Raw genomic sequence first — 21,458 nt, forward strand, 5'->3', positions numbered from 1 at the left:
GCACTGGTGGCCCAGTCGATTAAGGCGCCATGATTTACTGTGCAGAGTTGCCTCCCTTGGGCACGCCAGAAACCTATGATTGTGGGTTCGAATCCCGGTTCGCCCTGATTATATTTCTAGGTTTGTCAGCACCATACCCGTGCTTGTAGGTTTCATCGAAGTGGTAAACGTCTTGCATCACTTCGTGCTTTCCTCCCACATTAAGCTGACATGCTGATATAACTTGAATAATGTTAAAACTATATAAAAGCGGCGTTAAACCCAACTCACTCACTCACTGCTCCATTTTAGATATGGTGTTTAAAAGTATTTTGCTGTACAATGGATGCTGCATCAAATTATAACTTTGGTGATCAGGTCAAGAATTTCAGTGAACAGCTCTGCTGATATTCGGCATATGAAAAACTACATATGATTGAAGTGCAGTTCCGTCAATTATCAGGTGATTATTTTCTTAAGGAAATACTCTTTTTGTGATAAATGACATTGGGAAAAACGGCAGATTCCTGGTCAATATGAAGTGAGTCATGCAGAGATGGTAAAGTCTGACTCACAACCTGCGTAGCTGTAAGCGTTTAATTGTCATGTTATAAGGAGATAGAAAGTTTTTATTCAGGTTTGTGGGTAAGAAAATTGGGCAGTATGGTTAGTTTCAGTGTTGAAGAATGTGGTTTTAACTTCTCAGGTACAGAGCGATAGTGACCTGTAAGCTTGTAGGTATAACATGGCACAGATCGTATCATTTTACCATTTGTGGGAATTACCACATGTATTTGTCTATTTTCAAAATATTTACAAGCTTGACAGAGCACTATGGATAAAGATTTGTATGATATACCCGAGACAGCTCAATCTGTATGTGGTATTAGTGGGAGTTACCTCCCCTTCCTCACCACGGCTGTATAGTGTTGTGTACTTGTCTTGAGCAGTGACATTGTCCCAAGGCAAGGGAGTTAACTGACTGTAAAAGTCTAGTTTCCACCCTTGCCGAGTTGGCTGGAATCAAAATGACAGTATTGCAAGTTATCCATAGGTCTTGTATGTCTGCACATGGAACCTTACATCAAGGATAAATATGAAATTGGAAATAGTTTTTCACATTTTATGATATTTTCTCAATGATAGTTAACAATTTCATGACATGTTTAACAAAATGTTTAGACTTTTCCAAAATCAAATAGATGAAAACCATATGAAATGTGTTGAATGGACTGGGTAAGGTGGGATGAATCATCACATCTTGCTGGCCTGTGTCAGAGGAACTAGGTTGACAGGAAGGAACTCTGGGTAGGAGAGTACTGTAGCTTGGAGGAGTTTTCGGACATAGAAATCAATACATTGTTTGTGTGCACCATGTGTAAAGTGCAGTATGTTTACAGTATCAGTTACCCTTGAAGATCCGGAGTAGAATAGGTCTTCAGCAACCCATGCCTGCCATAAAAAGCAACTATGCTTGTCGTAAGAGGCGACTAACGGGATCGGGTGGTCAGACTCGCTGACTTGGTTGATGCATGTCATCGTATCCCAATGGTGTAGATCGATGTTAATGATGTTAATCACTGGATTATCTGGTCCAGACTTGATTATTACAGACCTCTGTCATATAGCTGGAATACTGCTGAGTGAGGCGTTAAAAACCAACCAACAATACAGTATCAGTGTCAACATGGTTCAGTCATGATCAATCCGATGTTTCCAACAAACTACCCGGTATGTATTTTGACATGATTGTGTTGGCTTTTGGACAGTGTTTGCCCATCATGCAGCTGATGGCTTGGCTTCCATGCCCACACAAATAGAGTTTTTATGCCATTCTTATGATCATGGTTTTCCAATTCCGGTCATTTCATGATTTTGTATGATGATTAGTTGGAACAGAATTTGTGAGGATTAAGACAAGATAACATGACACTTGTCATCACTCAGGTCAATCATCCTGCATCCATAATAAGTATTTTCAAGTACAGCCAGTATGTACCTGCAGAGTCTGTTATAAATGTAAAGGGCCCCTTGTCATAACTAAAATTAATAGTTACATGTTTAGGCCTGCCTATTTTGTAATACTGGTATTCAGCGGATCGAGACTGTACTTTTAACATGTATTTATATCATATGTACAGCACCAATGAGCACCCATTAATGCATATTAGGCATTCTGTAAATTCACTATTATCCCCTGCCACGATGTGGGGCGTCCATCCTTCCGTCCGTCCACTTCTCAAAGGGAACAAATTTTCTAAAAAACTATTTGAGTCAGAGAAATGAAGTTTTACACACTGATGCTACTGATCATGATCTCAAAAACTGGTGTCGTGAATTCATTTTTTACAAAGTTCTTGCCCTTGCTCTGTGCATTTCAGCTTAGTGAATACTGCGTGAAATGGGGACAAGTTTCTCAGAAACTACTGAAGTCAGCTTATCTAAGAGATACTTATCGAGATTGAGTAATTTTTTCCAGAGAAAGGTGCCTTTTATGAGTATTAATTTCACATTAGTAATTTCTTCTAATGACATAAAGCAGCCCAAGTGCCTATCACTCCTTAAGGCTTTATAGGAATTTGTTTTAGAGCTTATATTCACTGCTTTATGAGCAAACAAAATTCTAATGTGCCCCATGGTGGGGGATAGTGATAACACTGTTATCTTTTATCATTAATATTAATATTATTATTGATACCACAGCAGAAAGAAACTTAAGGATCCAGGATCCCTTCAATAAGTCGCTGGGTATTCAGGTACAATGGGAAAACAAAACACTTTTCACTGTATAGTGCTTTTGTGCCACAACATTAATTTTGTAACTGCCAAAAAATCCTTAACCACAGAGGATCGTTACAGAATCATCCTCAAGGGATGTTAAGATGATCACTGATCATTCGCCTTGATATTAATCATAGTGATCATTATTTTTTATATTCGGCCAGAAAATGCATTTTCTCATGTGCCAACTCACATGCTTGTTTTCCCAGCGGTATGGCTATCCAGCAGATTGTACATGATAATGATGATCTCCGATAATAATTGAAAAGACCAAATGATTTTATGCCATCATTGATCTTGTAATATTACAATATTTTTGCCTGAAATTGTCATGGAAAACACCTCACTGTTTGGACTTGGCTTTCCCAGAAAACCACATTCCTAACATATTGAGCTTGTCAATTCACAGACTAATGCAGATATTGATTGCAATGGTTACCATGGAAACCCTAAAAACAAAATGTTTGCATAAAATCCAACTTGTGCAAATATTTCCAGATGCAAGATAGCTGTTACATGGACATCTGCTTAGTTATCAGCTGGTCAGACTGGGTGGTACCGACTGGACTGTGGGGAAAGCGTGTTTCTTCTGTGGTATTTGCCCTGGTGGCCCCGGCAAGCATTATGACTATCTTGTCATTCGTCAGGAGGGGTTGTTTGTGCTGGGGAACAGCTGCCACATGTGTATCTGTGTTTGGAAGGTGATCAATCCGTTCCTCTATATAGAAGTGTATTTGAATTTCTCAATCATTTTCACGCAGCTTAATGGGTATAGAATTGAATTGCTTGAGGTATAAATTATTGGTGATGGATTGAAAACTAGTTTGTACATCACTTATACAATTGTATTTTGACAACAATTTATTTTATTATAGAATATTTTTGCCAAGATTATGTTTTTGATGGTTTGGCATCTCTTGGAATTAACTGATGGTTTGGTTTAGTTTTATGGTGGTCTATTCTTTAATTTTAATGAAGGTCATTAGGAGTAGATTATTGTAGTTGTATAGGGGTAGATGTATAGGGGTTGAGGTGTAGGGGGTAGAGTTGTACAGATAAAGGCGTAGGGTTAGAGGTATACGGGTAGATGGACAATGTAGAGGGACAATGTAGAGGTGTAGGGGTTGAGGCATAGGGGTAGATGGACAGGGTAGAGGTATAAGGGTAGCTGGACAGGGTAGCGGCATAGGAGTAGAGGTATAAGGGTAGATGGACAGGGTAGAGGTATAAGGGTAGCTGGACAGGGTAGCGGCATAGGAGTAGAGGTATAAGGGTAGATGGACAGGGTAGAGGTATAAGGGTAGCTGGACAGGGTAGCGGCATAGGAAAAGAGGTATAAGGTTGGATGGACAGGGTTGAGGTATGAGGGTAGATGGACAGGGTAGTGGCATAGGGGTAGATGGACAGAGTAGATGGACATAGGGGTAGTGGCATATGGGTAGATGGATAGGGTAGAGGCATAGGGGTAGATGGACATAGGGGTAGTGGCATATGGGTAGATGGACATAGGGGTAGTGGCATATGGGTAGATGGACAGAGTAGATGGACATAGGGGTAGTGGCATATGGGTAGATGGATAGGGTAGAGGCATAGGGGTAGCAGCACAGGGGTAGATGGACAGAAGTAGATGGACAGGGTAGAGGCTTAGGGGTAGATGGACGGGGTAGAGGCTTAGGGGTAGATGGACAGGGTAGTGGCATAGGGGTAGAAGTATAAGGGTAGATGGACAGGGTAGTGGCATAGGGGTAGAGGCATAGGGGTAGATGGACAAGGTAATGGCATAGTGGTAATGGCATAGGGGTAGATGGACAGGGGTAGATGGACAGATTAGCGGCATAGGGAAAGAGGTGTAGGGGTAGATGGACAGGGCAGACTCATAGGGGTAGATGGACATAGGGTAGATGGACATAGGGTAGATGGACATAGGGGAAGATGGACATAGGGTAGATGGACATAGGGTAGATGGACATAGGGGTAGATGGACATAGGGTAGATGGACATAGGGGTAGATGGACATAGGGTAGATGGACATAGGGGAAGATGGAGAGGGTGGAGACATAGGGGTAGATGGACAGGGTAGAGGCATAAGGATAGATGGACAGGTTAGATGGACATTGGATAGAGGGGTAGGGGTGGATGGACATTGGGTAGAGGGGTAGGGGTAGATGGACAGGGTAGAGGTATACTAAAGAGGTATAGGGCTATGTTAGACATGCAAGCTGATTGTGAGCTGTTATGTTCTGTTGTTGGGCATGTTAGGTCACACAGCCTTGTGGGTAGATGAAACACTCATCAGCTGGCTTAGTCCACATTCCTGTCACTCCACTTTCTACCTTGTTGGTCATGTCACATGACATATGGCTCACATACCGTATTCGACGTAATAAGTGCCCCGCTCTAATAAGCACCCACTTTGATATTTGCTAATATATTGGCTAGTGAACAATCCCAATTGGCACCCCTTCCGATTGATTAATACACAAAAGACTTATTTTTCCCCGTATAATACGCACTCGTGTGTTATATGCACCCTTAATTATGGGCAATTAAATTCTGGAAAAATATATCTGTCGTACATAAACATTTCAGGCTGTCAGCATAACCACGAAATCTATCTTTCAACTCTGTTTTCCTTTCACCAAAATAATATTCTAATAAGAGCCCCCTATTTCTAATTCTGAGAGCGCCCTGGGCGCTTATTACGTTGAATACGGTATACTCTAAGTTGTTAAAGTCACTGCAAATTGATGAGTCGGTCGTGTGATTGAATGCCTTCCATTGGTTGATATTTCACATTTTTGAACTGCCAAGTTAGCCTTGCAGCATCTCTGCCAAATCACAAAAGATACAGTAATAACTGATGTTGTCAATCCTTGGTTTCCTATGATGGATAGAGGTTTAACTTTCAGAAATAATTACTTGTTTCACACACAAAAATTTGTGTCACAAAGTCAATTTCTTTTTGCAACGTAACTGTATTTATATTTATAAGAGATGGTGCTTTTTATTACCTTGCCTGGTATTCAGCATAAAGGGGATAAAACAAGTGTCTGAGGGGCTTATCCATGTGTCGCCGTACCCCAACAACAGAGCTTGATTTATTCAAAAGGCCTGTGACTAGACAGAAAGTTGCTGTCCTGATTACATTGCTGAGGCCATCTGAGCTAGAGTATTGTTATTGACTGGGACACAAATCCCTACTTGTTGGATGTTAGGTAACTCTATACAACAGCTGTGTTAAATCCACTGACGTCATATGGTGTAGTATGATATTGCTTGTGCAGAGATTCATTGAAATGGGAATTTCATTTCATCTCCATAATTTGTTGTATGAAATTGAGCTTCCAAGCAAACATTTCCTCACATGGAGGGAATGCTCAGGTGGATCTGTGTTGACGTTCAACATGTTTAAGTGTGTGTTTCATGAAAGGACTGAACCGTGGTGATCTGACAAGTAGTGTTGGCGACGTGTGTATTTCACTGATAACGAATGGGACCATGTCATGTAGATACAGCTCTTGCACTTCTCACTTGTCTGTTGGTTGGCAACAGTGTGTCACACTTGCCTTCATATTTGAATGTGTGACAAATATCAAAATTGTTGCGACCACTAAAAAATGTGACAGAGTCTGAATGTCATCTTGATCCAACTGGATACTGAGACTGAATACTGGGACGATACGACAGATTACTTCACTGGTGTCCTTTATCAGTCATCTGAGACTCGTTTAGCTCTCAATATGTATACAACAGTTGATGTGAAACATTGGACTGTTCGCTTGATGAGTCTGTTGTTTTGGTGCTGAATAGGACACTGTTTATCTGTGAACAAGCTGTGTACATGTGAATCAATACCATAACTATAGGTGGGAATATATAACATGCCCTGCTTGGCAAGTGATTCAGTTGGACTTGACTAACAGTGGAGCCCTGATGCATGCTTGATTATTCTATGGGAATCCTGCTGCCACTGTACACGATACTGCAGGTATTTGAGTCAGAAGCTAGGCTGTGCAGCCAGCTGGTGGAGATTCTTCTTCCCCAGCTACCAGTTTGTTTACCTCACAGACATCCACTCACACAACAAAGAATCTCAAAAACTAAGACATTAGCCATTTTTACATGTGCATAGCTGGAGGAATTTGATATAGTGTTTCTGTGTTGAATTCTCGGTGTGTCTTGACCTGAGAGCCGTGTGCTCTGCAAGGAGGCTGCGGACTGCTATACAGCCAATAATTAATGTTTTATTGCTGTTGGTCATTATGTTTTGACAGTGTACCTGGAGAACTGCTGGGTGTATGTGGAGGTAGATTTAGTCCATATTGTCGAGTGTGAGAGGGGATCCCTCTGGCTCTGGGGATTTGAACTACTTAGTGGTTCTCGGTTGACTGTGTTAAGCGTGTAATTGACAGTAAGTAGGATTGGAAGTTGGAGCCCTGTGACCACTGTCTGAGCATATCTGTACAGACTCACATACACAGCATGAGGTTCCAAGCTGCAGGGGAACACCAACCACACTGAAAGACGTTCATATATCGACTGGTTTGTATTCACTCCGATCACAGCCCTACATTCTTGGGCAATTGCTGTCCGCACGCTTCCTTCACTGACGTAAAAGAAACAATTGGCTCGGTGGAAGCAACCTTTGGGAAGAGTTGTTAAACAGAGTAGTGCTCTGGAGACAGAGCCTAGCTTGCGTAAATGGTAGAAGTAAGCACCGGACGTCGGAAGTGGAATTAGTGTGATAGTCTGGATGGGGACTGTGACAGGTGGAATACAGTGTTTCTAGGGGTCAATCCTCCTACTTTCGACTTTGTGCGTCTGCTCGTGGTTCAGGCGGTTGCACTCCTCTCCCACACAGATATCATTGGCGTAGGTATTGATTAACAGCTTCTGAGATGTGGATCACAATCCATTGAATACCGCGCAGCTTAAAAACATTTTCATGTGAGTTGCAACGTGAGGATGACTCTTTCCAGTCCGGACTAGGAGAGTTGTAGCCAAGAAGCTGGCAGCTGGCAGAACCCTTATCAGTTGGTCACTGGTGATTACCCTGTGTCCAGAGGCGGCTGCTGCTGACCAGAATGGTGACCAGGGTCATGGTACTCCAACTCATCCATGCTTCCAGGTTTCGTTTGCAATATTAACAGTAAAAGATGGGCTAATGCGCTGTGATCATAATATGGAGAAATACCAACAAGAACAATTCCATATTTTATTGATACCAGCTTGAGTCTGGTCATACCAACAGGATCATGTCTCAGAATGGAAGATCGGAAGCCATTACTGGATATCAGTGTATTCCAAACGAACTGAAACTGAACGAATCAACGGTATACGAAGAGGAGGTTCCGGTAATCGTACGAAGAAGAGGATGTATGCTCCGAGTCCGGATAACATCCTTCACGGACACAGAATCCGAGGGAGATGCACCCATCACTGTAGGTTGCTTTAAACTTCTCAAAAATTGGAATCATTAGGTCCATGTCAATCATAATTTCTTTCTTTGCCATCAGTTTCATACTTGGTACCAGATATTGTCTAACAAATCTGTGAATCATTTATTTTGTTCAGACCAGACCTATTATTTTTCAGCATTTTTACCCTGAAAACATTTCTTTTTTTTCCAGTGAAGTGAGGATGAATATTTCATGTGATTTTCTTTTCAATCTTTTTCAATTTCAATCATCTGTATTTTCTGTCTTATAGATATCTAATATTTTTGCTTTCTTCGAGCTTCTTTACAACATCTCAATCATATGATGAAAAACTTATTTATTGCCATTTGCTTGCCAATGTAACATTTTTCCATGTTGAGTAGATATTGTAAGTAAAGTTCTCATCTTGTAAAATTTGAATTTCTAGTATGATGCAGAGTTTCAATGTTGCTGTGTAGAGGAATGGTGAAAGCACCTGTTAGCACTGACTATATTTCTAGATATAAGAAACCAATCTGGCTTTATGAACAATGAGAGTGTAATTTCTCTTTGAAAAAGGATTATGATTAAAAAGGTATTGCCCATTTATAACTACAGATGACCAAACCAGAATGATGAGATCTTGTAAGAAGTATTGAGAAATATTTTCAAAGGTTTTTAGTCGAACCTTATTGATAACACTTTTTTTCAGGTGCTGTGTCTTGATACTAGTATACATTGATTAGATCTTAAATGTAGGATAGATTATTTAATTTTCTTGATGTTTGGGTCTTAGTTTGTAGAACACAAATTCTTGAAAAATAGTTTCAAGGTATTAAATAATACTTTATTGACGACCATCTTTTCAGTGGTATGTCTAAAACAGTCCTAACAATAAAATTTGTAGTCCTTCAACAGGACTGTGAAATTTATATTTTTTAGGTATTTGTTTTTACGAAAAGCCAAGGCAAGTCTAGATCAAACTAACCACGTCTAGTTTGCTTGATTCCACAGCAGAAGAGGAAAGGTTCTTTGAAGAAAATTAATGATAATTATTTTAAAGAAATGTTTTCATTGACTAAGTGTTAGTCTATAAAATTTGACACTCGGTTTATTTAGTTTTCTTGATGATAATTTTAGGGTCTTAAGTATGTGGGACGCCGGAGACATGTAAGTATGGTATATGTGTATATTCTAGTGTATAGCAGTCCATCAGTTAATCTATATTGACCTCCCATCTTATATTACGTATTCCTGCTGTGACAATACTGCCCATATTGACCTTGCACTACATACAATCAGCATTTACCTCACAGCCTTACATGCCTATACTTACTGGCACACAACTCATGCGATAATCTCATTAACGCACAATCTACTTACATCTTCTAGTTAAGAAATGTCTTGGAGTGCAGTTTGTGGTAGTTAAATTTCAAAGTGCTCTGTATGCACATTTGTAGGCTTGAGGCCAAGTGTCAACTAATCACCTAAAACACTCGTGGTTTATTGCCGATCTTGATGCTGAGGCTTTCAGTACTGCCAACATTACAATCAATGGACAATGATTGGGAAAAGGCGATAATGACAACGTGGGCGCTTTGAGTCGCTTACTGCATGCATGCTCAGGGAGCGGAGGTCTTGAAAATATGCAGTTTGACAGGTTTATTGGACCCGGTTGGTTGTCGATATTGAGCTGAGGCAGGCAGATTTTGATTCCAGAAGATTGTATTTTGAGGGAGATCAAGAAATGTGGTCTTGATTGATAGATTAATTTTGGTTTTGAGAATTAGGTATTGTGTAACATTTTAAAATGGGATCATTTTGTATATTTTTCTTGAAAATGATTTACAAAAATGTCTCCGCTCCACTTTTGTTGGGGATGTATTCATCTTTCCATGATCCAGTAAAATGATTCTGATAATGTCATGTGTATATTTAAATATATCTGATGTATGTGATTATCCCAATCAAAAGTTGATAAGTATGGTCACTTGAATCAACATATTTTGATGGCTATGAGATAACAAGTTCAAACTAACATTTAACAGCTTTAATATTACACATCGAGTCCTAAATGCTGGTGAATTTATTGACAGTAATCCTCACTAAGCATTATAAGTTTGCTTTATGCTGATTGGCTCATTCACACCAATTGTTTCATTATGTTGATTGTTTGCAAAGCAGCCCACGACTTGCCGTCATGTCAGGGCGTTGTTAAAAATAATTGAAGATGACGACATAGACTGTTTTATGTGACATAGTTCCAACAACAGACGGACCATGCTGATGTTTCCACTTGAGATTTCTAAGAAAATAAAGACGATGGCCAATATAAAGAATAGCCGACTTGCGACTCTAAATAATGGATTCTCTGTCCCCCTTGAAAAAATGTTGAAAGTCGTTCTCGATGGCTTGGAACTTATAAATTTACTTCTCTCATGACAGTTAATTTGTAAAGCCTTTTAGCTGATGTTAAACTATAAATAGTTTTGATTAAATTTATGCATTATTTGTGATTACATAACAGACGTTTAATCCTGATTGATTATTTTGCAGGGACTAAAAGCAATATACTTCGTGATACAAGTGTAAAACAAGATTACAGTTCTGAAAGGAAACAGCTGGTTAAGATAGCTGACTAGGCGATTGTACCTAGAAATAAGCCATGGCTCCAAATATAATATTTTTAAAAAAAAATGTCCATCTCACTTATCTGTGAATCTAAAATGCATTATTTGGGAAAGGTGAATGTCCTTGGTAAATGCTAATTCAGAATTGAGGCCTTATCTAACCATCTTACTGTGGCGTGCCTGCTGTCCCAGGCCTAGGCTTAGGTGAGTGAGGATATTGCCCAGCTGGCAAGCTATGTATCTTGTGTGACGTCAGTGGTATACAACGATGTCTGGGCAAGCTATAGGAGTCTACCATGACACGCAGTCTAGTTGTCAAACATAAGAGCGCTTTCCACAGTTGAGTGGATGACACACACAATGAGCTAGCACCTCGCTGAGTACAGGTTTTCCATGACAGTCAACCATCCTGGGGATGTTTACACTTGGCTGCCATGACAGTCAACCATCCTGGTGATGTTCATACTTGGCTGCCATGGCAGTCAACCATCCTGGGCCCACTTGCACAAAGCGATCTTAACGCTAAGATGATCTTAACTCATATGCTTTAACATAGGCTTATGATAGTCTTAGTGCAAAGGTTGCTTTGTGCAAGAGGGCCCAGGTGATCTTCACAATTGGCTGCCATGGCGGACAACCTTGAACAGGATGGAACAGATATAAAGCAATAATTTGGAGGAAATTGAATTATGGATCCAGAGACCCTAGAAAAAATATAACTTTTTTGAAGAACAAAAGATAAATCTGAGTTATTTTTTTATCTTTTATTTTTTATTTGCCTACCAACGAGAATGTTTTGCAAATGACATCGTAAACCCAGAAATAAAACAAAGCTTAGCCTTAGGATTAGTCCAATGAGACATTAATGGTATCATTACTTCCATGATAAATACCAGAGCTAAGGCAACCAATAATTCCCCTTCTCCAGCAATGATCACAGAGCAGACACATGCAAATGAGAGGCCTTCTCCTTCCACGGCTAATCACACCCTACAGTATCCCAGTGGGAGTGGTACACTAGAAAAGGCCCCAATTACTTCACAATCATTTTAAAAGGCAACTTAGCTTGGGTTAGTAGACAACACTTGTGCTTCAGTATTGACAGAACTGATTTTGTTGCCCCTGGAAAGACTGGCTCAAAATATTGACCTGTCTTATCTAGTGTCACCATGCCCAGGACAGATTTTGTTCCGAGGGGTGCTGGTTTTTGTCACTAATTTTATTTAGAAAGCATGGGAAGGCAGGTAAAAATTTACTTATCTCCACACTTCAAAGAACATGATTGACCAATCAGAAAGTCTGATGTGAGACAGGAATCCACCATTTTGACTGATTTCAAACATATCTGATTTTTATGAAACCAATAGTTGTTATTCAGATCTACTTTCAAGAAAATGTTGGTTTATTTGACGTATATTTCGTGTACTGTGCAATTGCTGAAATACCTTATTAGACATAATTAGCACCAAGGGCGCTCTCAAAATTAGTAATAGGGGGCTCGTATTAGAATATTATTTTGGTAAAAAACAACAGAGATGAAAGATCGTAAATTTTGTGGTTTATGCTGACAGCCTGAAATGTTTATATACGACAGATATATTTTTCAAGAATTCAATTTCCCATAATTAAGGATGCATATAACACACATATTATACACAAATAAATAAGTCTTGTGTACGTTGATCAGTCGGGAAGGGGTGCTAATTGGGATTGTTCACTATCCAATATGTTAGCAAACATCGCTGTGGGCACTTATTAAAAGTGGGGCTCTTATTACGTTGAATACGGTATATAGATTTAAAAATTTCAATCAACAAGTAAATATGAAAGATGGAAGGAAAATTAACGTTTTTCAGCAATGTGTCTAGAACTATGTTTGGAGAATACCTCTCGCATGGTCCTGCATAATGTCTATCACAGCAATGTCTCTGGAAATGCAGCATTTCATGTTATTAAAAATATGCAGATTTATAAAACATATATTGATGACTAATTTTCCTCTGATTGCTGGGGGCGTTGTCACTACTGCTATAGGTTCATGCTGTAGTTTCCTGCATTAGTGGTCCTCCATATTGAAATGTGTAAAATCGGAAATTGAATTTGATCATTAGTTTCAATCCTCAGGCAGGATTATTAATTCGAGGAGAGCAAAAAGCATACATGGAATTCAGGATGGCGATATAATGAGCTGTGAAGGTGGCTGGGGTAGGATGGGTAGGAATTTCGATGAGAGTAATTAGGCCCACCTGTTGCAATATGTACAACAGTAAGTACTCTCTCAGGTGACTTGTGCTCCTGCTGTGTAATAATGACTTCAAGAACATGAAATCAGACCAGATCTAGTTCTGGATAATTTGTGTTCCTGACATTAATTGCACTGCTGGCACTGTAGCGGTAAAAAGATGGTTAAACCTGTTGCAGTAATCTTATTCAGAAATGTATTGCATGACTAGCCCAATGGTATGAGGTGTTGCAATTCACTGTACAGAGTTGTGTCCCTTAGCCATGCCAGGATTTGCTGATCTAGAGTTTGAACACAAAGATTCACCCTGATTACAATTTTTGGTTTGCCAGCTTCATACCAATGGATTTAACCCGAGTGGTCATTCTGAGTGAGTGAGTGAGTATGGTTTTACGCCCCTTTTAGCAATATTCCAGCAATATCACGGCGGGGGATACCGGAAATGGGCTTCACACATTGTACCCATGTTGGGAATCGAACCAGGGTCTTCGGAGTGACGAGAGAACGCTTTAACCACTAGGCCACCCAACCGCCCCTGGTCATTCTGAACTGCTTTGGCTTTCCCACATTAATTTGGCAAACTGTGATATGACTTGATATTGTTCGAAGCATTGAACCCAACCCATTCAAGTCAATGTTTAGTTTCAAGTTCTTGCTCTTTCCCAAGCTGTATACAGTAAACTATGTTGATAACAAACACGCTTATAACTAACAGACGGATATAACAAACTTATTTTTTTTGTCCTGACTATGTGGTGTATATTTGCTGCAAATATGCTTATAAAGAACTACAGGCCCATGAAGATTCAGGGTAGAATAGGTCTTGCTTGCTGTGAAAGGCGACTATGCTCGTTGTAAGAGGCGACCAAAGGGATCGGGTGGTCAGGCTGGCTCACTTGGTTGATGCATGTCATCGTATCCAAATTGCGTGGATCGGTGCTCATGATGTCAATCACTGGATTGTCTGGTCCAGACTCGATTCCTTACTGACCGCAGTCATATAGCCGGAATATTGCTGAGTGCAGCATCAAACAACGAACAAACAAACAAACAAATATAACGAACTACGGTTATAACAAACTAAAATTAGTGATCCCTTTGAGTTCGTTATAACCGTAGTGTACTGTACTTTAATTTTAAGGGATGTATGATACATGGTCTGAATCATCATATGAAAAGTATGCAGGGTTGTCCTTTAGGCATACCAGAAACCTTTGATTGTGGGTTCAAATCTCCGATTCGCCCTTTGTTTCAAAGTTTTTCAGGAACAATCCATGCTCGTTATCACGAATGTGGTGGTAAACTGTCAACACTTGGCATCACATCCAGCTTTCCTATCACACCAAGCTGCAGTGCTATGTCTTATGATATACTAGTCACTTGAGCCAGTCATTCACTCCATCACATATCTGGACACTTCTCAACTGATGGTGACCCACATCCTGACTCGTATCTGTGTCACTGATTCTTGCCCCTTGACCTGTTGCTATCAAGTGTCCATGAAATGTCCGACACCAGATATGGACTCAGACCGTTGGTGGTGTTGTCGTTGTCTTACACACAATATACCAGCCTAGTTGACACACAATGCTGTTCAGTCTTCATGTGCATGATAAGTGTCATGTGTCAACCATCAGCAAGGTCCTTGAATATTTTGGATTTGGGTTGTTTTTTAAGGTGCTCTTTATACAGGTTTAAAGTTACCTATTTTCAAAATCTTGCTGCAAAAAGTATTAATTCTCAGTATCAGTTTTCATTTGGTATGGAATTTCTACGTTGTTAGTCCGACAGGACAATAGTCATATCCGTCCTCTTGCACGGCCTGACTTTCATATCACCAGCCCTGACTGAGCATATACAACATCTGATGTTGATGAGACCTATCATGTGCATCACATCTGTCCTCCACATTCAGCCCTGTATCTCCAGCCAGTATCCTCCCCCTCCCTATAATTCCATCTGGGTTGTGTTATCCTATTTCCTTATAATTATACTTATGTTGTTGGCATCCTATGTTATCTTGTATCTGCACAATTACTGCTGTGCTGATGGCACCTACCTTACCCTGGTTCTCACAGCCGGGGCTACCAAGATGGCCAGGTAACGGACATATAGATCATCAGGCAAACACTTGGCTGGAATATAGATCCACAGATGATGCCTTTTCAATTACCCATAGAGTTGCTTGGCTGGTGGGTGGCTTTGATTTGTATTGCAATGGTTTGTGTTGAAGTAGCTACTAGCTTAGGTTTGGCTGTGATGGGTTCCGTTTATTTGAAAAACAATTAACGTATTCGATGTAATAAGCGCCCCGCTCTGATAAGCGCCCACGGCGATATTTGCTGATATATTGGCAAGTGAACAATCCCAATTAGCACCCCTTGATCAGTGCACACAAGACTTATTTATTTGTGTATAATACACACTCGTGTGTTATATGCACCCTTAATTAATTATATATCTGTTGTTATAATACGCACCAACTTTTCTTTTGTATCATTACAGGCCGTCAGCATAAACCACGAAATTTACGATCTTTCAATACTTTTTTTTTTCACCAAAATTTTATTCTAATAAGAGCCCCCTATTTCTAATTTTGAGAGCATCCTGGCCACTTATTACGTCGAATGTGGTATATATAAGGTCCATAATGCAATGTGCAGTTACAGGTGTTGCCATCTTGTAATCAGTTTTCATGTGGGGATTCCAGGGCAGGAAAGGCCTTCAGTATCCAGTCATCACAAGGTCATGTTAACAAGATGATCACAATGTGAGACATGGGCACAGTGACACAAAATAGGCCAGGTCCCCTTTCCACAAAGCCATCTTAGCGCTAAGGTAATTGTAACTCCCATACTTTAACACTGGCTTACGATAGTCATAGCGCTACGATCGCTTTGTGTAACGGGTCCCAGGTCCCCTTTCCACAAAGCGATCGTAGCGCTATCATAAGTCTGTTAAAGAACAGGTGTTATGATCGTCTTAGCGGTAAGATCGCTTTGTGGCACTGGGCCTTAGCTAGTTTTGAGTCACTTTGCAGGACTCTGTGTGTCATTCCCCATGCTATCAAAGGCCAGTAAGCCAAGAGGTTAAAGTGTTCGTTTGTCAGGTTGAGGGCCCAGGCTTGCTAAAAGCAGTATAAAACCATACTCGCTCACCCATGCTGTCAAACTACTGGTTTGTCTGGTCCTGACTGGAATAGTGTGAAACAACATCCACTTCGCATGTAATTGGTTATGTAAGGATATCTCCCTCTTCAGATTAGACCGTTTACTGTTTGATTGTTGTGTTGTGATGAGAACCACAGGTAAGGTTAAAAAATAATACTGTCATGTATATTCAAGTACAAGTTGCATTATGAAAATGCTGCCAGAACTGTAGGTAAAAAAGAACATACGCAGTAGATGTTAAGTATTCTGTTATCAGATGGTAGAGATTGGTGTGCAATGTAGTTGCCTCTTTGGAATCTGCTTGTTAGTTTATAAGCTTGTTTAGTGTAGCCCATCACCTGTGTCCTTGAAAATGTCTGGTGCTGGACCGGTTCCAGAAACAGGGTCCCTGCAAGAATGTCACGTTGGGAAGAGTTATGTATTAATCTTCTGGCCCATCTCTTGGGATCCGGACTCAAGTGTCAGACAACCAGATTCAATTGCCCCTGGATCGATTGTAGACAAAAACAGCCGTTATTCGAGTTCTCTCCTGTGATTGCGCTCTTGGAACATTTCACAATTTACCAACTCTCATTTCAAGCACTGTTTTAGATCACCAAGTTTCACTCAGTGGATGTCATGAATTTGTAGGGGTTGTTGAAAAATAATTTGATGTTGCAATCCAATGTAGTTTCATGTTGTAGTTGTTTTTTTTCAGTTTTGAGATGAAAGCCAAGGCTTATTTTGTGACTTTTTGTACATATGGAAGAGGTGTCAATAATGGCGAGAAAAGGTCTTGACAATATGGGTTTGATCCACAGCTCTGATGATCAGAGAGACATCGTGGAGAATTCCTTTGATCTCCCTTGATGGCCGCTCTGGATAAAAATCATTATAAGTTGGATTTATAAAAAGATAATTAATTCTGATGTCAATATGTCCTAGACATATGAATAGCAAGAAATCTTCAACAGGAATTTTTTTTAAATTGGGTGCAGTTAAGTCGAAAGGCTTACATGGTATAAAGTTTGACATTGGTTTATTTGTAGTCAGGGGTTGTTGAGCAGTCATTGTTTAGCATTTGGTGATGATTTGTAAACAGATTTTGAAAAAAATATGAACTGGATTAAGATACAGTGCATTAGACTTCATCATGAGATTGCGATAGATATATTGATGTGGACGAGATAATGTCAGCTATTGAGAAGCATAGACATGTACAAATTTATGAAATGGTAAGTTGTTGTGTGAAACCACTTTAAACAGTATTTCTGATAGTTCATGTGGGAGGCCCAGAGAGGTGCAGATAGTGGATGTTCACCATCCTTCAGATGAATATGGTGCTGACTGTCTATGGATCACCGACTAAACTAATTTTGATAATTCCTCTGAGTACCTCACCTTTATTACATCATACCATTCTGTTTGGCTGTGGATCAATTTTATTTAAAGTTTCACTTGATGTCCTCTTCACTGCCTATCCTTCCTAGGAAACTCAACTGCACATACGCAAGGCAGGAAAACATAACATAACTAATTTGAATGTCTTAACAAAATCTGCAGATTTGGGAAGCTATTGCGCACCACTCTTTGAGTGACTTAACTGTGGTACCCCAGACCATGTGGCCACCTGTGGTTCTCTTCAATCTACAGAACATCATACCTGTTAACAGATTTGCAGCTTGATAGGAAAAATATTTCCTGATATGATACAGCCTTGATATTAACAGTATGGTCCATCTTCCACATGGCTTGCAGATGTAGCATCTTGAAGATGGAGATGATAGAAGATGGCTCTGTTGGAGGAGTCCTAGATTCACCCTTCTGGCTGTAAGAGTCAGGTATGGGGTAATGATGTACCTGGTAGTCTACAAGGACAATGACATTTGGCAACAGCCTTGCCGAAACCATTGCTCCAGGACCACGGTCCTTGACACACTCGCCACATGGGTAAGGATGTGACCTACTGATTGAAGTGAGCCCCGAGGAGCTGAATCATAATTCACATGTTGTCTTATTTTGGCTTACATGTTCAAGTGGAGATCTGGAGTAGGCTTCAACACTAATGATCTCAACATTGCCTGATTTTGTAATGTTGAAAATTATAAGAAAGAACAATCTTTCTTGACAAAGATTCTGTGTTTTGTATGATATGATGTGAAGCTAAATGGGCCTGGCACAGAAGTTAGGCTATTTGAGAACTTTAGAACTGTTGTTGACTGTTTGACCGAAATGTCAGAGGTTTGATCAAATCTTAATTTGGTTACTCATACTCAACTCATACTTGGGGACAGACTTTAAAACCTCCCCAGTACACCATACTTGTCTCCCCATTGGGAATCTGGAGAAGAGAACCTCCCCAGTACACCATGCTTGGCTCCCCATGGGGAGTTGGGGACAAACTTTAATACATTCACAGTACACCATACTTGCCTCCCCACATTGTTAATTTTTTATAAGTTAAGTATTATTAATTGTACTTATATTTGAAACTGTAAACACAATTAATCATTTCCCTATCTGCCTCTACAATAAAGGGTAGGCACAGTTGTTTACAATTACATCTAATACCCTTTCTTTTTCACTCAGGTATTTCTAGAATCTTTATTATTTAGTCCAATGTACTCTTAACACAGACCAGCTGACATAAGTTTGGCTCCTACTTACAATCCTGTTGTAAGCATTAGCTTGAGGTTCAGGCCTGATGAGGTCACTGTCCTACAGAAGCATTATGTATTCCGTTCAGGGACGTAATTGGGGCAGGAATGTTTGAGGCTAATGTCTTGGGTAAAGATGCTGTTTGAAGGGTGCTTCAGTCAAAACTGGTTTCGGTTGAGGTCCAAACATGGTCCGTGGCCTATTGACTCTACATCAATGTCAGTGTAGGATGCTGATAGTGTAACAGCATCAGTGAAAACTATAAGTACATGCAATAAAATGAGAAAATACTGTTACATCCTTTACTTCTCTATTCATTTGATCCATGCTGCTACTAACCTTTAAAGGGTATCCATTCAGAAAACATTCGCCGTCTGTACTGTTGCAGTATTTGTACCCATAGAATGGCAATACTGTTTCAGTATTTGTAGCCAAATTATCACAATACTGTATTTGTACCTATAGTATCGCAATACAGTTGCAGTGGTTGTACCCATACTATCGCAGTACTGTTGCAGTATTTATATCCATGGTATTGCAATACTGTTGCAGCATTTATATCCATGGTATTGTAGTACTGTTGTTGGCCCAGTGGTTAGTGTGTTGGCCTGTCAGATTGAAAGTTTGGGCTTAATTCTCCACACTGTGATTCAACTCATGTGTTCTCCAAGTGGTCATGTTGCTGTTGAGCTAGCAGTAAAACCATACCACAGACTACTATTTCATTATTGACACAGTTTGTTCTTAATTCATGATACAGTGAGATGCTGTAAGTGTCGCATTTAGTCTTCTAGCAGTGTATAAAATCGGGATTCCAAGGATTGAAGTTCATATATCTTAAAAACAAGGCTTGTTTGGGGGTTATGATAGCATTTTTTTATTTTGAAGACAAGAAAGACGGATTTATGAAGATAGATTTTCAGATTATTTCATTTGATAGGACTTTAGCTGACCTTATTTTTTCAACTTTAGTCATGATATAGAAGATGTCCTGTGAAAAACTGAAAGAATGAGAAAATGTTTGAATGCCATTTGTCTCAAGCAAAATCACTGGAAGACAAGATCAGTTCTGAGCTAAACGATGTGTGTCTCAGCATCTCATTGGGTCAAAGTGTCAGTGACCTTCAAGCCAACAGTACTGAGACAGTAAGGTAGCAAAGATTAGGTGCTAACTTGGGTGGAGATGTCTGAGTAAGTGGAACTCTTCCTTTGGGTGTGTTTTGACACCTGGACAGATAATATGTAAATATAGGTTTTCCAGGGTGGGTCCACAGGGCCTTTCTGAAGGGGCAATAATATTTGGGTGTATGTCTTACGATTACCCAATACGGTTCAGCGGATCCAGCATTTTGAAAAGGGAGGAGTCCAAAATATCAAAATCCTCTCTTAGATAATTTTACTGCCTACAACATGCTAAGTGGGAGGGGTCTGGACCTCCTGCACCCCCTGCACCCCCTGCACCCCTTGGGCATCCGCTCATGTTTAGATAGGAACCCAGTCCATCCAAATGCCTCAAGAAAGTAGATATGATTTATGTAATGATATATTTATTCTTCTCTGACAATATTGGAAAATATATATTGCTACAGAAGGGTTGTATTGCGATACGAGTATTGCTGACGGACACATTGCAATATGCCAGTATACCAATTATATTGCACACCCTCATGTATGTTTATTGCCACATCCGATGATGCTATATTGCCATTTGTTGAGGCTGCTGATAAAATAGATAAGAATCATGACATTGTCATGTTTTGACTTCAGATAACCTTGCTAGGAAGAATATGAAATGACTCGTACAATATACACAGATTGTATAAATTCCATGAAATGAAATACACATGATAACATCAACATGGAGGGTATCATTTTGAGCACAATAAATCCAATGGTTATTTTTTTAGGATTTGTTATTTGTTACCTGTTTGAGATTTATTTTAATGAATTTGTGTGTTACACTAGCAACAAGTGTATTTGAAATATGATTCATTCATCTGTTGTCAGTCTCTACCCGGTAGAGAAATCACTGACATTCTCTAACAAGTGAAAATTGATCTGTTTTCTTTCCATTGACGTCATTGATGGCCAATTCTCAAATGAATGCCATGGAAAACTAATCTTCTCATCGCTATGTAGCTGTTGTGTAAAATCTAAAGAAATTTATGAACTTTTCCAACCTTGATGGATCATATAAATATGTACATATTGTACATGAAAACATGTCTTCCTTTCCAGTTATTAAGTAGTCCCTGTTGATTATTTAGGCATTTTGTAAACATATGCACTCAGCACTTCGTGTTATTTGTCTTGATGTTGATTGTGAAGTATTTTTGAAGTGCTTATTTCTTGAAAAACAAATTCAAAATCAGTGTTGAAACGTCTGATTAGTCCAGACACAATAAAAGCTAGGGTTGATATTGAAGGCTTTTAAAATGTTTGTTTGTTGATGAAAGTTGCACTCAGCAATAACCCAGCTACATGATGGTGGTCTGTCAATAGTTGAGTTTGGACCCCAGGCTGTCTAGTGATTGATATTGTGAACAACGATCCACACCGTCAGGGTACGATGAAATGCATCAAGTTAGTCATCACGACTAAC

General features: G+C 39.7%; 1 protein-coding gene across 6 annotated transcripts in view; it reads left to right on the forward strand.

The window, feature by feature from the left end:
- Nucleotides 1-21,458, forward strand: part of LOC139478597 (microtubule-associated serine/threonine-protein kinase 3-like) — a 199,131-nt gene that overhangs the window by 58,604 nt on the left and 119,069 nt on the right. The window contains exons 1-2 of one of the 6 annotated variants that reach the window (XM_071261148.1): nt 6,069-8,201; nt 9,318-9,347. The exons of 4 other annotated variants lie outside the window; for them this stretch is intronic. In XM_071261148.1, coding sequence (XP_071117249.1) covers nt 8,016-8,201; nt 9,318-9,347 — 216 coding nt within the window. In that variant the 5' untranslated portion in view covers nt 6,069-8,015. Of the gene's footprint in view, nt 1-6,068; nt 8,202-9,317; nt 9,348-21,458 lie in introns of those variants that run through there. One more of the 6 variants, XM_071261149.1, reaches the window with a different exon arrangement.

This window comes from Haliotis cracherodii, unplaced genomic scaffold (genome assembly GCF_022045235.1).
Source record: "Haliotis cracherodii isolate W230 unplaced genomic scaffold, xgHalCrac1.p SCAF_4, whole genome shotgun sequence".
NCBI lineage: Eukaryota > Metazoa > Mollusca > Gastropoda > Lepetellida > Haliotidae > Haliotis > Haliotis cracherodii.